We start from the raw sequence: 14780 nt of genomic DNA on the forward strand, positions 1-14780 counted from the left end.
TAAAGTTCTGAAGTAGCGGCTATTGCTGCTTTAATTGAGCATTGTAGAGATCAAATTTTGGACTTAAAACCATATCGGCTAGAGTCATTGCCCTACAGACAATAATAATATGATTTTTCAAAGACAGTGACATTACATGAATCGTAAACATTATTTTATAGGTCTGTTGACTAGAACCAAAAGCAAATAGTCTAAGAGCTAGCAACGTTTTAGATAAAGTATTTTAAGACGTCTGGCTCTTTGATATATATTTTACTCTGCTCTCTGGAACAGCATGCGGCCCGTCTGGCTACCGATACCCGTCGCGTTCACTACTGCGCATCGGAACAAGATCCTATGTTTTTTATTAATTTAGTCCTATAAATTCTAGTATTGAATATAAATCGAACATGTCTCCATAGCGCAGTGCGTAGAGTTTCCAACCACGAACCGATGATTTAGAGTTCGAATCCGGGCCAGGGCAAAGACTTTTTTATTTTAATTTCGTTTATATTCTGATAGTAAAGTATTAAATAATTCTAGTAATTCAAAAAAAAAAATTTAATATTTACTATCAGAATATATACGAAAAAAAAATAAAAAAGTTTTTGCCCTGACCCAGATTCGAACTCTGAATCATCGGTTCGTGGTCGGAAACTCTACGCACTGCGCTATGGAGATATGTTCGATTTATATTCAATACTAGAATTTAAAGGACTAATAACAATATAGGATCTCCTTTCAATGCGCAGTAGAGAACGCAACGATTACCGGTAGCCAGACGGGCCGCATGCTGTTCTAGAGAGCATAGTCAAAGATATATCAAAGAGCCAGACGTCTTAAAATACTTTTTTTTTCCGACGTTGCTAGCTCTCGTACTAAAAGGCATAGTTTAAAAATGAAATATACGCAAAAATGTTAGTGTCTTCTTCAAAAAATCTCCCAAAAAATAGAAAAAAACACCTAGATGTTAAAATTATTTTCAAATTCCTTGCTTTTTTAACATATTCCACAGGGTGTTCCAAACTTTCACCAAAATACCTAACCAACATTTTGTGTTTCCGTATTATATGATTTTGTATTTTGTATAATTGATTGATGGAAACTATCCCAGTCAAAATAGACATTTCAATTAACAATAATTAGCATAGAGCTGAAAATTCGTACAGGTCTTAAATACACTATTATAAATGATATCTGAAAAATCCCCACCCCTCCCACGTCTGCTAAAAAAAATATTCAAGGTCAAAAGTCAAAAATATGTCTTTCTGCTTTTTTTCTTCTAAACGGTAAGCGCTATCGCAAAAGTACCTTAAACAAATATCTGCTTTTTTTCTTCTAAACGGTAAGCGCTATCGCAAAAGTACCTTAAACAAATACTGTAGACCATTAAATTTTCTACAATAATAGTTCTTATAGTTTTTTCTTACGAACCACCATTCCTGAGATATGGCAATTGCAAAAGTTGAAAAACTCATACTTTTCATAATATGCACACATTTCCGCACCACCTGTGAGGTAGTGTACTTGGCACGTTTTTTTAACGTGGTTTCCCCTGTAGGCCTAGTCCACGATCTATTGTGCAAAAATTAAAAATTTTAATTTTAAAAAACGGTGCTCTTGGTAATGATTATAGTCGAACGGACTATTATTGTTGATTTTGGGAGAATTTTAATCTGAGTGGTAATCTGCAAATGATACTTCAACAGTAATGACTATTTTACAACCACAGTTTGCGCTACAACCCTTTTTGCAATTGCAAAAAATTGTGTTAAGTAGTTTTTCTGGAGCAGGTGGAAGTAGAGTTTTAATCAGCTCCAAAGTATTATCTATAAATTTCCAACCCCAGTCTTCTAGGTTCAGTTGATTGCCTAGCCACAATTGAACTTGATAGTATACACGATCTAAGTGTTGACCGGCAGAAGCAGATGTTGGAGGAAGACAAGAAAGTTGTACCATTTTATTGTTCCGAGTATTTTTAACAAAACTTAAATATCATTTATACTTGTCTATGAATCTTTTTTTTTTGAGCACCATATATAGCAAGAAGCAAGCGAATTTAACTTGTGATAATGACTTGTGGAGAAGAGTCAATCTTTTTGAATACGTCTGCGCAGACATTACTGTTGAAGTATCATTTGAAGATTACCACTCAGATTAAAATTCTCCCAAAATCAACAATAATCCGTTCGACTATAATCATTACCAAGAGCACCGTTTTTTAAAATTAAAATTTTTAATTTTTACACAATAGATCGTGGACTAGGGGAAACCACGTTAAAAAAACGCGCCAAGTACACTACCTCACAGGTGGTGCGGAAATGTGTGCATACAAAGTGCATATCAGGCGGATGAAACTGCCATTTGAATTTTGGAAACACGGCGGAGTTTCTGCCAGTAGAGGGATAGATGGCGCTGCGTAGAAATTTCATCTAAAGTCCCTAGATATTCATCTAGGGACTTTAATTTCATCATGATTTTATCAAGTCATCCACAGAGTATAGCTTAATTACCAATTCGTTTGATTCTCTGTGGAGTAATTGGAGTAGTTGGAGTAGTTGAAAAATATAAATATTTATATAAAATGTTGATAATTTAACAGTGATGTGCTTTGTTACTCTATGAATAAACATTGATATGAAGTTGCTTTCGCCAGAAACAATTATAATTAAATAATTTAATAAAAATTTAATTTCTAAGTGACCCGGATCAGTTAGATCAGTAAAATAAATTGAAAAATAAACGTCATTCCATATTTGGCAATGTCTGTCAGTTTCTGTGAAGTGGAAGTGAATTGTGATTTGTTTTTATGGGAATATTTTACGGATTTTTGCGAATTTAGAGTATTTTGGACGATAGGATTGTGAAATTTAAAAGCCAAGTAGTTTAATATATAAGATTAATTAATCCCTGTGATAATTTTTATGAAATTTCTCATAATCAAAACAAATTCTTTCAACAAAATGGCTGTCTCAGAAATTTGGAAGATCATTAATTTTAAAGTTTTATTTAAGTGTATTTATATCGAATCAAGAATTTGTATAACATATTAAAAGCTTAATTTTAAAGGTTGTGCAGTAATTTATGTAAGTGTACGCTTTTAGATAAATATTAAATATACAAATTTGCAAAGACAAACAAGTAATTTTAAAAAGATCATTTATTTATTTAAACGAGTATAATCATTAATCATTAGGTTGAAAATATATTTGTATTTACTTATTTATATATTTTCTATACCCTTGTATTATTTATAAGCCCTATATGTCCTGTTTTATTTGAAAAAAAAATGCTTCGAGTCATCGAGAATAGATTTAATAACAATTTTGTCCCTTGGCTTTGTGTATTATATAATGTGAATTGTAAGATGTTTCTATTTGAATAGGTCATTAAAGTTGAGATTAAAGTTATACCAAATTATATTCACGGTAACTATATGTCTTTTATATAATGAATTATTTATTTATAATTTATAACCTTTTTTATAATTACTTATAACTGATTGTATAAATTCTGATAACTTTTATATATACTTGTATAGTGTTGAATGTGTTATATGTAATTTTATTAACAATGTTATAATAAAATAATCAAGTTACAAATTTTTCGTGTTTTATTCTAATTTCAGGGATAATTTCAACCTAATTATTAATTTATTTGTATCAAAATACATTATTTTTATTTTGTAAAATGTTTTGTTACAAATAAGTTCATAATCTAGATTGAAATTACCAAATATAAGTAAAAAACTTATGAACTGGCAGTAAAGGTCCATTTAAAAATATGGCGCGAACTTTTAGTTCTGCCAGTAGCCCGCTTGGATCGCGTCGAGCGCGTGTTTCCAGGCTTTAACATAGGAGTTTTCATTTCTTCCAGTTAGTTATTCTATGGTGCATATTATGAAAAATATGAGTTTTTCAACTTTTGAAATCGCCATATCTCAGGAATGGTGGTTCGTAAGAAAAAAGTATAAGAACCATTATTGTAGAAAATTTAATGGTCTACAATATTTGTTTAAAGTACTTTTGCGATAGCGCTTACCGTTTAGGAGAAAAAAAGCAGAAACACATATTTTTAACTTTTGACCTTGAATATTTTTTTTAGCAGACGTGGGAGGGGTGGGGATTTTTCAGATATCATTTGTAATAGTGTATTTAAGACCTGTACCAATTTTCGGCTCTATGCGAATTATTGTTATTTAACCCCCTTTTTTTTGTTTATTTTGACTGGGGTAAACTTTTTTTTTTAATTTAGAAAGAGATTTTAAAAAAAACAAATAATTTAGCTACAAATTGCTTAAAAGATCATCAAAATCACAGTCCACTAGAACACAATATATAACATTAAATTGCATCAAAATTTTAATGTGCCCGTTTTTCATGCTGATGCCGATGCCGCATTCCGGTGCGGTGTGTACTTTGTACTGCATTTACTTCTTTTAAAGGTATGGCTGCTACCGGTTTGGTTTGGGGCTTTCTACTTGACACGCTTGGAAGGAGGAAAGTGATGCTCTATGGTTACATAATAGAATCTCTAGCCGTGATTGGAGCTGGTTTGTCATCAAATTTCTATCTCTTGTCTGCATTTAAATTTCTAGGGGGGGCCATGTAAGTATATTTTTTTATAGTTTGCCTTTTTCCATCACCAACATCTCATAGCCTTGCTTGCAGAATACTTTTTTCCATCTGTCTCGCACTCTCTCTCTTCCAATATGCATTTTAACTCGGACACTTTCAAGTCTTTCAGCAATTTTTTCGAAGCCATTGTCAGTCTTAATTATTTTTCTATTCTATCATACACACCACACTTGACATCAGTTGTAACGTTTTTCGTCGGTTCCGTGTGGATAGAAAGTCTAATTTATTTAAACACAATTTATTTTACACTAAGTAACAAAACAATAACGATAAAACTACTTAAAGAACAATTTACAACTTATTTACTATTTATCTAAAAGGAATTTATTTTGAATTTAGCGTGGCAACTGTACGCGTCGACCGATCTGTTTGCTTCTGTCTCAGGTCTCTTCTTTGCACGGGCCTCCGGTTATACCCACGGCTAAACAGTTCTCGAATAGTCCATTAGATCATTAGGTGCATAGAGAAGAATTAGAATGTTCTCGTATGTACGCCGCCATTCCAGTGAAACTCGATTGTTCTCGAACGTTCGATGCGTCACTACGGTGTCTCTTCTTTAATGTTCTTAAAAGTAAACAAAATATATTATTTTTATTTACCGTTTCAAGGCCTGTAACGTCTTCGGGAAGCATTTTAGGACATATGTTCATAGGAACTTTTTTGTTTTATTTTATCTGTAGAATCACCCACCGAAATTAGATACAGTATTTTTTGACACCCTGTACATTTAAATTACCCTGCATATCTATGAAAATGTTTCTATAATATGCAATCTCCACATCGAGCATCAAGTAAAAGATGATTTTATTTTAATATCTTTTAATTTATTCCTCTAAACATTTTGATTATTTTATTAAAATTTTATTCAGGATGTAACACAGGACCAATTGATTTTTAGAGCAGGCGGTGCCTACGTAGGTTTAAGCACATACTTGCACGAGTTCCATGGTACTAAATATCGCAGTAAAGTTCAAATGATACTCGCATCTGTATACGCAAGTGGCAGTATAGTCATGCCGTTATTGGCATCGGCGATTTTGCCACTTAAAATTCAGTTTAAATGGTATTTCATTGGTAAGTTTTTTAATGTCAATTAAATAATGATTAAATGCAATATGATCGAAATAAAATAATAGCGTGAGCTATTTGGTGATAGCGTAAGCTATTGGATGGTTATGAAATGAAGATAGGGTTCCCAACCGTCCCGGTTTAACCGGGATTAACCAGGAATCAGAAAGTTTGTCCCGGCGAAAATTTTGCCTTGGCCGGGACCAAAAAAATCACATTTACATATAATATATTTGAATTTCTAATATTTAATGTTTTGTTTCAATTATTTAAAAACTTAAAAATAATTGTCCCGGAATCGCCGATGCTCAAGTTGGGAACCCTAAATGAAGATCGCTGTCATGTAATTGGGAAATGTTATCGATCGTAATTTCCCAACGAACTGACCACCGTTTTTTCGATCATACGGTAGTTATTTCTGCAACTAGTTGGGAAAACTATTTTTTGTAACGAATAGAGTTGTAGTATATATAGAGGTGGGCCAGTCTGCGATTTTTGTGGAGCTGCTACGCTCTGCGACTGCTCCAATAAAAGCACTGTGACAAGTAGCAGCGATTTTTCGGAGCAATTAACCTATAAATTAAAAATGTAGTTTTATAGGTTAATTGCTCCGAAAAATCGCACTCGGTGTCCGGCACCGTTCGTTGCATTTACTAAAAAAGTACAGGACTATAGGTGTGATTATGATAGGCAACATCATCGTTTATCGTTTAGTTTTTATTTATTCATATCGTATGATCGAAAAAAACGGCGTCAGCGATAGCTATGAAATGAAGATCGCTGGCATTTTATATGTAAAATTTATGGGGAATGTTATCGATTGTCATTTCCAAGCCAACTGGACGCAGGTTTTTATTTCGGTCATACGATACTAGTGACGATTTTAACGTCTGTGCAATCGGGGTAAGTCACCGACGGGCCCCAAGCCTCCCGGGCCCTTACGAACAAGATTCGAACTTTTCCGAGCTGCGGGCCCCTAGAGCTCTTAAAATCGCGGCTGTACGGTATTTCTTTTATTTATTTATTTTTTTTATATTGATTTTTCTTTTGTCATACTTTGATAGATGTTGCTATATTTTTTTAGTCTATTAAGAAGAATTTGAGTGTTTCTAAGTACCAAGCACTTTGCTACAAAAATCTTAAAGAGTCTGTTCATTTTCACAGAGTGGTCGCCCATAGTAAAAACTTAATGTTATATTCAATTCAAAGTCGAAACTTATGGTCGAAACCACTGTCAAAAAATTCTTTATTAGTGACCGGTTTTATTATTATTGTATTCTTTATTAGTGACCGCTTAAAAATAGGTATAAATAATAAAACTTATATGAATGTATAAGATCAAATAAAAGATAGGATATACAACAAAACACATACAAAGTTAACTAACAAATAAACATACTAACAAGTTAAAAATTACCTTTTTGAAAAACATCTGTTTTTGATTAATATATAATACATAAATATTCTATTTAGATTCATGAAAGAAAAAGGGAACGCTGCTACGTTTCCTGTTCCTAAACTCCCAACAGCTCCAGTTCACAGAATATATCAATATACTACGCTCCAGTCGACTGCGACCTGCGACGACTGTGACTGGAACAGTCTGACCGGGCGACGGGGATAGGAGCATTTTCAGAATTTACACTATTGCCTGCTATTGCTCCTATTGCTACTCATGAGCGCAGATATCCTAAACTTGCAAACTGCTCCGAAATGTCACTACGATTTTCTTGGAACTGGAGCAGTCACATACTGCGACGTTGGTGGAGCTGTGACAAAGTAGCGGACTGCGATTTCACAACCCACCTCTAGTATATAATCATAAAGCTTTATTCAGAACCTCGCCATTAATGGAATAAATTGGTGGTTTCAATTACACTTTATACATTTTAGTTTACAATCATTCAGTGTCTAAAAACACAATTAAAATTAATAGAATATCCTAGCAACCATCTAGCAACAGCTTGCGGTAATCAGATTTATCCATAGAGAAAACCCAAAAGAAAACCTAATATTTAGCTTATAAAACAAACTTTTTGATTTCTAACCACATTTTTCTCTTGACAGATGATAATCAAAGGCCAAAATGACAGTCCTAGCAAATTTTGAAGTATAATTAGTGGAAAAGTTGAAAGTTTGTTAACTTTTTCCACTCCTACTACTAATTTTTACGTTCTGAATGCTTATATTCAAATTAGAGAAACAAACTTCTACGCTAATTCTTACGGTTTTCTTCTATAGTTCTTCTACGATTTTCTCGCAATTAGGGGAAAAAATGAGTGGTTTCAATTACACTTTATACTTTTTAGTTTATGACATAGACAAACAAATAAAAAGAGACTGACAAATCCCATGGTAAAAAGTGGGACCGCGTTCCCGTAGCGCAACTCAGAATAACAATTTTGAAACCAATTAGCAGGACCATGGCAGGACGTACGTCTTTATTGCTATCTTTCTTTATTATGTGTGCTTTATATGAAAAAGAAAGAGGTAGGTATAAAACGTATCGTAAGACATTATCGCACATTCTGGCTGGCCGAAAATTTAAATTAGCCATTATTAATAGTATCGTATTCTTTGATTCCGAAACTGAAAATGTTCACTTAAACTAATTTATCCCCTATACCACGTAAAGGGAACGTGGTGTAGGGAATAAATCAGTTAAGTGAAAATTTGCAGTTTTTTTCAGAACGAAAGTATACTACTATTATAAGGGAAATTATAAAAAAAGCAATTGTACTGCAAATGTATTGTAGTTCTAATTGTACTGTTTTATAAACATATTTATTTATACATAAAAATAAATAAAATTTTTATAATATAATAACAAAAAATAACAGTGTTTATTCCACCCACCTACCAATTTTAAATGCAGAAGAACTGACTGTTGCAGGAAACGATCGGCCAATTTTTTAAAGGGCATTAAAAATCTAATTTTCTAAAAAACTGTCTAATTGCAATAACAATGTAAATATCCAAGCAAAGAAGACTTTACGAGAATCATGACCCTGACCCATTTTCAAGTCCAGTTTTAATCCTAAAACAAAAGTAAAATAGGTATATTAATAAAGTTTCTGGTTACTATAAACCAGCTATAAACTACCTACCCAAAAAATGAGAAAAATTAATTGTATTAATTTGTTATGTTAAGAGAGGTTCGAAATATTTTTTGACACTACTACTTCTACTTTTTTCTTAATGAGATGATAAATATAACTACTTACTTTTATTTTACCGGGTGTCTTTAACATATCTATCAGAGAAAGGGGGTACCATTGCATGAGAAAATAGATGATACTGGCTCCTGCAGCAAATAAAATAACAAATAGTTTAACCTAAAATTATAAGTAACAAAATATAAATACCTATATGGAACAAAGGAATTTGTTCCCTATCCATATTCATAAGTCAACAAAATGGAGAGTTTAGAAAAAAAGGTAAATCACGAAAAGAAAAATTAACAAACGAATTGTCATGATGTTGTCATCTTGGTTCTCATGATGACGAAAACGAAAGGCGATTGTTCTAATTTCTATTTAGAAATTACATTTTATATGGCTGCTTCTTTCTCTCTTGTTATATTAGAATGAGATAGTGGACCCAATAGACGCAATGCGCAGATCAACATAAATAGAACGAAATTTTGCGTTCTGAGTTGCGCTACGGGAACGTTGTCCCTCTCTTTGCCATTTAATTTGCCAGTCTCTTTTTATTTATTTGTCTATGGTTTATGATCATTCATAATATCTAAAAAATACAATTTAAATTAATAAAATATCCTAGCAACAGCTTGCGATAGTCAGTTGTATCCATAGAGAAAGCATAATAGTTAGTTTATAAAGCAATCAACTTTTGATGTCTCACCTCCAATTATTTCTCTTGACGGATGATAATCAAATGCTAAAATGACATTCCTCGCAAATTTTGAAATATAATTAGTGGAAAAGTTAAAAGTTTGTTAACTTTTTCTACTACTTGAAAATGACTAACACTACTTTTGATGTTCTGAATGCGTACATTGAAATTAAAGGAACAAACTTCTAGGCTAACTGAAACCACTAATTGCGACGTTCTGGAAGCTTTAGTTACACAAAGTATGACAAGTATGTCATTTTTACCCTGCCCTGCGTGATGCATACATGATGCATACAAGATTTATCCTAATTTTGATCAACGTCAATATTAAGTATTTCATTTAACTACGAATGTCGCCTAAAAACATTTTAATACTCTACCGGCAAAAAGGTATTAGTGACTACAAATTGAGCTGCCTCTATATTAGTGTCGGAATCAATTTAATGTAAATAATTAAGGGGTGATGATGAATAAAACGGTTTCCTCCCGGTTTTCTCTTACCGTCTACAAGCTCACCGTAAAGAAGAGATTTCGGTAGACGGTTTTCTTGCATTCTGCATATGTGACCAGCCCATTTTAAGCGGGATTTAGTAATCATGACTTCAGCGCTCTCACAGCTAGCTTTCTCAAGGATTGATAATTTGATTCCATGGTGGATTCGTTGGTGGTACCATTTGATACTTAACAATTGTCTAAGGTGTCTCTGTTGCAACTTGTTTAATGCGTTCATGTGCCGACGATACGGCACCCAGGTTTTGCTTGCATATAACATGGTGGGGATTATTATTGCTCGGTATACTGCAAGTTTCGTTTTGTGCTCAAGTCATGATTGTAGAAAACCATGTCTTTTAATTTCCAGAATGTTCTTGAGGCGCTGCTAATTCTGTGCTGAATTTCAGTGTCGATATTGGTCTTTTCCGAAATCAAACTGCAGAGGTAATTGAATTCCACTACATATTCCAATAGTGCTTCTCCGATTTTTATAACATTGTTATGATTTTCCGGGGGAATACACATGCTTTTAGTTTTATCGATGATCAGCTTAAAACCGAAAGCCTCGTATGCCCAGGTATGTGTTCAGCATTTCTTATAGTTGCTGTAACATTTTTGCTACTAGAGCGCAGTCATCAGCGTATTGAAGTTCTGTGATGAATTTCAGACGTGTTTTTGCCCTGAGTCTTTTTATGTTGAACAGACCGCTGATACCGATACTAATGTAGCTGTTATCTAATGCCCCTTCCTCTTTCCTACCATTTGCTGTCCACTATTAATAAAGAGCGCTGCCATAATAATAATGTTGAATAGAAGAGGCGCTAAGACACATCCCTGCCTAACTCCTGTATTTGTTAGGAAGGGATCGCTCAGTGATCCATGATGGTGACTCTCTAGACTTGTTGTTATGGGGGCTTTTACACTTGGTAAGAAATTTGTTTGGAGCAGATGTACAGGGTGGGTCAAATTCGACGCTTTTAAAGGGAAACACCCTTTTCTATAGGAGATAGACGAAAACTAATATCGGTACCTGGAGCTCAATTTTTATCAAAAACATGGTGGTGAAAACCGCACATCGATATCTGTTACCGTTTATGAGTTACGGGGTGTTTTTCAAAAATGTGCATTTTTAACAAACCGCTGTTACTTTTTTGCTATGGAAGATTTTGTATTTTTATGAAAACATTTCCAAAGCACTTTTTTACGTAGAATTTAATGGTTTAAGTATAATTTTTTTAAAATTAATAATTTACGAGTTATCAACAGAAAAATTTATTTGTTATTTGGGACACCCTGTATATTTTTAATTAAATATAAAGACTTTAAAATTGCCTTTCTAAAAATATAGCACACTTGATATTTTGTTATAGTCGCTTTCGAAATACAGAATTTTTAAAAGTTCACCACTTTTAACTAGTAGGCTTTGTACCCCTTATTGATGATAATACCCCTAAAAAAAAATAGAACTCTCGAAAACATATCTTTCCAGCAGGACAAGACACCGCCTCAGATCGCTGAAGTTATCAGCAAATTTTTGCAGTCAATTTAGAGAATAATTGAATAGCTAACCAAGATCTCAGCCGTTGGCCATCGAGGCCGCCGAGGCCGCAGGACTTAGTGCCTATGGATTTTTATCTTTGCGGAAGAATAGGTATAGGTTCTTATTTTTAAATTGGCCGTATAATCTAGACACGAATTAGAAGGACTTAGCGGTTATGCGGGGTTATCTTTCGCTCCCACCGAGTTAATGAATTCCTCGAGAAATGTTCAAAAACGGTCCCGTCTGTCCATAACAGAGAAGACTGTCGACATGTCGAACATCTGTAGCAAAATCTCATGTCTTGGTTTGCTATTAATTTTTATTGTTATTGATATAATTTAAATGTGTTGATGTTTAAAAACATAGTTTAAATTGTTATAAAATTCTGCATCTCTTATTGCAAATATTATTTTCGTTATAAATGCTGCCCACAGCTAATTTTTTTTGCATTACAGCCGGTGCCGTTCAAAGCCTACTTATCTAAAATGGGCGAATTTTAAAAAAATCTATATCTCGAAGAGCAATCAAGCAAAATATCAAGTATGCTATATTTTTGAAAAGGTAATTTTAAATTCTTTTCAATACATTAAAAATATACAGGATGTCCCATATAAAAATTAAAGTTTTCTGTTGATAATTCTTAAATTATTAATTTTAAAAAAATTATACTTAAACCATTAAATTCTACGTAAAAAGGTGCTTTGGAAATGTTTTCATAAAAATTCAAAATTTTCCATAGAAAAAAAGTTACAACGATTTGTTAAAAATGCACATTTTTGAAAAATACCCCATAACTCCGACACGGTAACAGATATCGATGTGCGGTTTTCATCATCATGTTTTTGATAAAAATTGAGCTCCAGACACCGATATTAGTTTTCATCTATCTCCTATAGAAAAGGGTGTTTCCCTTTAAAAGTATCCATTTTGACCCACCCTGTACATCTCTCTAGGTTGCGACTTTTTTTTCCACTTATATGGAGCAGAGTGAATACATATATGGTATGGACCATATATATGCCCATATATATGCCCTTGACTGGACATGATTGTCCAGTACAGAACCGCAGGAACCCGGAATTTCGCAATACCTTTCCGAATAATCTACTCATTATGACCGAATGTATATGTATAGTTCTTCTGAAGTCAGTTGGAATAGATTGAGACTCTTAATTGCGCCACCGTCTTTGTTGGCGCCTTTGTCAGCGTCTGCATAAACGAATTAAGAGTCCCAGTACTGCAAAATAAAACACTAAATCACCACAATACACCAAAGCACTTTTACTTTTACACTGGGTGTTTCCGCCCGGGAACGAACCGGGGACCTTCCGCGTATCAGGCGGATGTGATAAGGACCCAGTGTAAAAGTAAAAGTGTTTTGGTGTATTGTAGTGATTTAGTGTTTTATTTTGCTGTGTAACACCAAAAGTTCCAACCCCCAACTGTAAGTCCCAGTACTTCCAATTGACTTCGGAAATACTATAACATGTTTTTTTTTCGAAAAAAATGTTACACTCTCAACACTCTATGGCTCCGACTATACGTATAACGCCATGCGAACGCATTTGTCTCAACAAACCTTCTTCTTCTTCTTATCACGCCCTCTCCTGCCGAAGGTTGGCGATCCAAATGGCAATTGTAGCTCTGGAAACTGCAGCCCGGAAGATTTCCGCAGACGAGCGTTCAAACCATCTTCTTAAATCCTTTTAATGAGTTCTGGCGTCTTCCTACTGATCTTTTCCCTTGCACTTTGCTCCTATGAGTCGCATCCTGCGTTTTCATTGCAAACTGTCTCTTAATCCATGAATGTCACTTTTATTTATTAAATATTAATTTAATAATAGACTGAACTTTATCTACGGACTGAACAAAAATGTACAAACTAAAATAATATGAACGAGCATACACAAGTTCAGGCTTCAAAATCTGCGCAGGCCAAACGCATGCAGGGTCTGATTTCATGAACTTCATACGCTCCGATATAAGTTTGCACAGGCGGCCTGGGCGATAAAACTGAGCGTCTGTGACGACCTACACCAACTTTTCACTAACCCTGCTTGTTGCCTTACGGAAATATGCCCTTGACAATTATAATATATTGTTTGTGAATAGTTAGTCATTAGTTAGTTATTCATAATTTATAATAATAATAATATGTTTGTTATTGTAGAACTGCACTCTTGGAATGTGTTGATTCTTGTCACAGCAAGCTTGCCAATCATGTCTGTACTTGCTATAGCATTTCTGCCCGAAACGCCTATTTATTTAATGTCTTCAGGAGATAATGATGGAGCAATGGACATATTCAGGACTATTTACTACATTAACACCGGAAAAAGGAAAGAAAGTTATCCGGTAAGAAATAGTCTATGTTTAAAAGTACAAAAATTTCAAGTATAAACAATACTAAAAATCTGTTTTATCATCATCATTTTCAGCTTATTTTTATTATTTCAGTCAAACTATTTCCTATTATGGTGTAGCTGTCCTGACATATTTAGATACTCTCTTTGTAGTTGGGCCCATTGTTGTCTATTGGCTATGCAGGCCCAAGTTATGCCTGCGAATTTCCTAATATCACAGATAACACATCTAATATCATGGTCCCATCTCAGGTTCGGTCTTCCTCTAGGTCTCTTGGCTCCTTGTGGATACCATTCTGTATCTATCTCTGTTGTCTGTTCTTCTTGCCAGGTGTCCTGTCTATTGCCACTTGAGGGTTTTGATTCTGTGGATGACATTTCTATTAGATACTTGGGTTTTTTGTCGTATCCACGCTATTCTTTTACGGTCTCTTTTCGTTCCATTGAGCGTTGTGCGACCCAGAGTTTCCTTATAATGTCCGTTTTAAGTGTCCATGTTTCGGATGCATAGGTCATAACCGGTAGTACACATTGGTAGAATGTTTTCTTCTTTAGATAAAGTGGCATTCTAGATTTTAAGTATGTCTCTATTATATTATATCTCATTTTAGATATGATTGAGTTTCTTCCATGAATACTCCATGCTAACTTAATTCTTTTGTCGATTAATGAGTGTAATAGAGATCACGACCTGGGCATTAGTTGTCCCAAATATATAAAAATACTTCTTCTACTATATACATTACTTTAGTTTGTGGTAAATTTATTTTGAGACCCACTTTATTCCTGGCTGTGATTAATTCGCTAATTTGTGCTTGTAATTCTTCAGGACTATTAGCAATTAGG

At 33.9% G+C, this 14780-nt stretch overlaps 1 protein-coding gene across 1 annotated transcript in view; it reads left to right on the forward strand.

The window, feature by feature from the left end:
- LOC115874693 (organic cation/carnitine transporter 7-like) overlaps positions 1 to 14780 on the forward strand; it is a 39140-nt gene that overhangs the window by 2661 nt on the left and 21699 nt on the right. The window contains exons 3-5 of the mRNA XM_030889931.1: positions 4424 to 4586; positions 5515 to 5690; positions 13742 to 13926. Of these exons, the coding sequence (XP_030745791.1) occupies positions 4424 to 4586; positions 5515 to 5690; positions 13742 to 13926 (524 nt within the window). The remainder of the gene's footprint in view (positions 1 to 4423; positions 4587 to 5514; positions 5691 to 13741; positions 13927 to 14780) is intronic.

Source organism: Sitophilus oryzae, unplaced genomic scaffold (genome assembly GCF_002938485.1).
Source record: "Sitophilus oryzae breed Bouriz unplaced genomic scaffold, Soryzae_2.0 scaffold_1018_pilon_pilon, whole genome shotgun sequence".
Taxonomy (NCBI): domain Eukaryota; kingdom Metazoa; phylum Arthropoda; class Insecta; order Coleoptera; family Curculionidae; genus Sitophilus; species Sitophilus oryzae.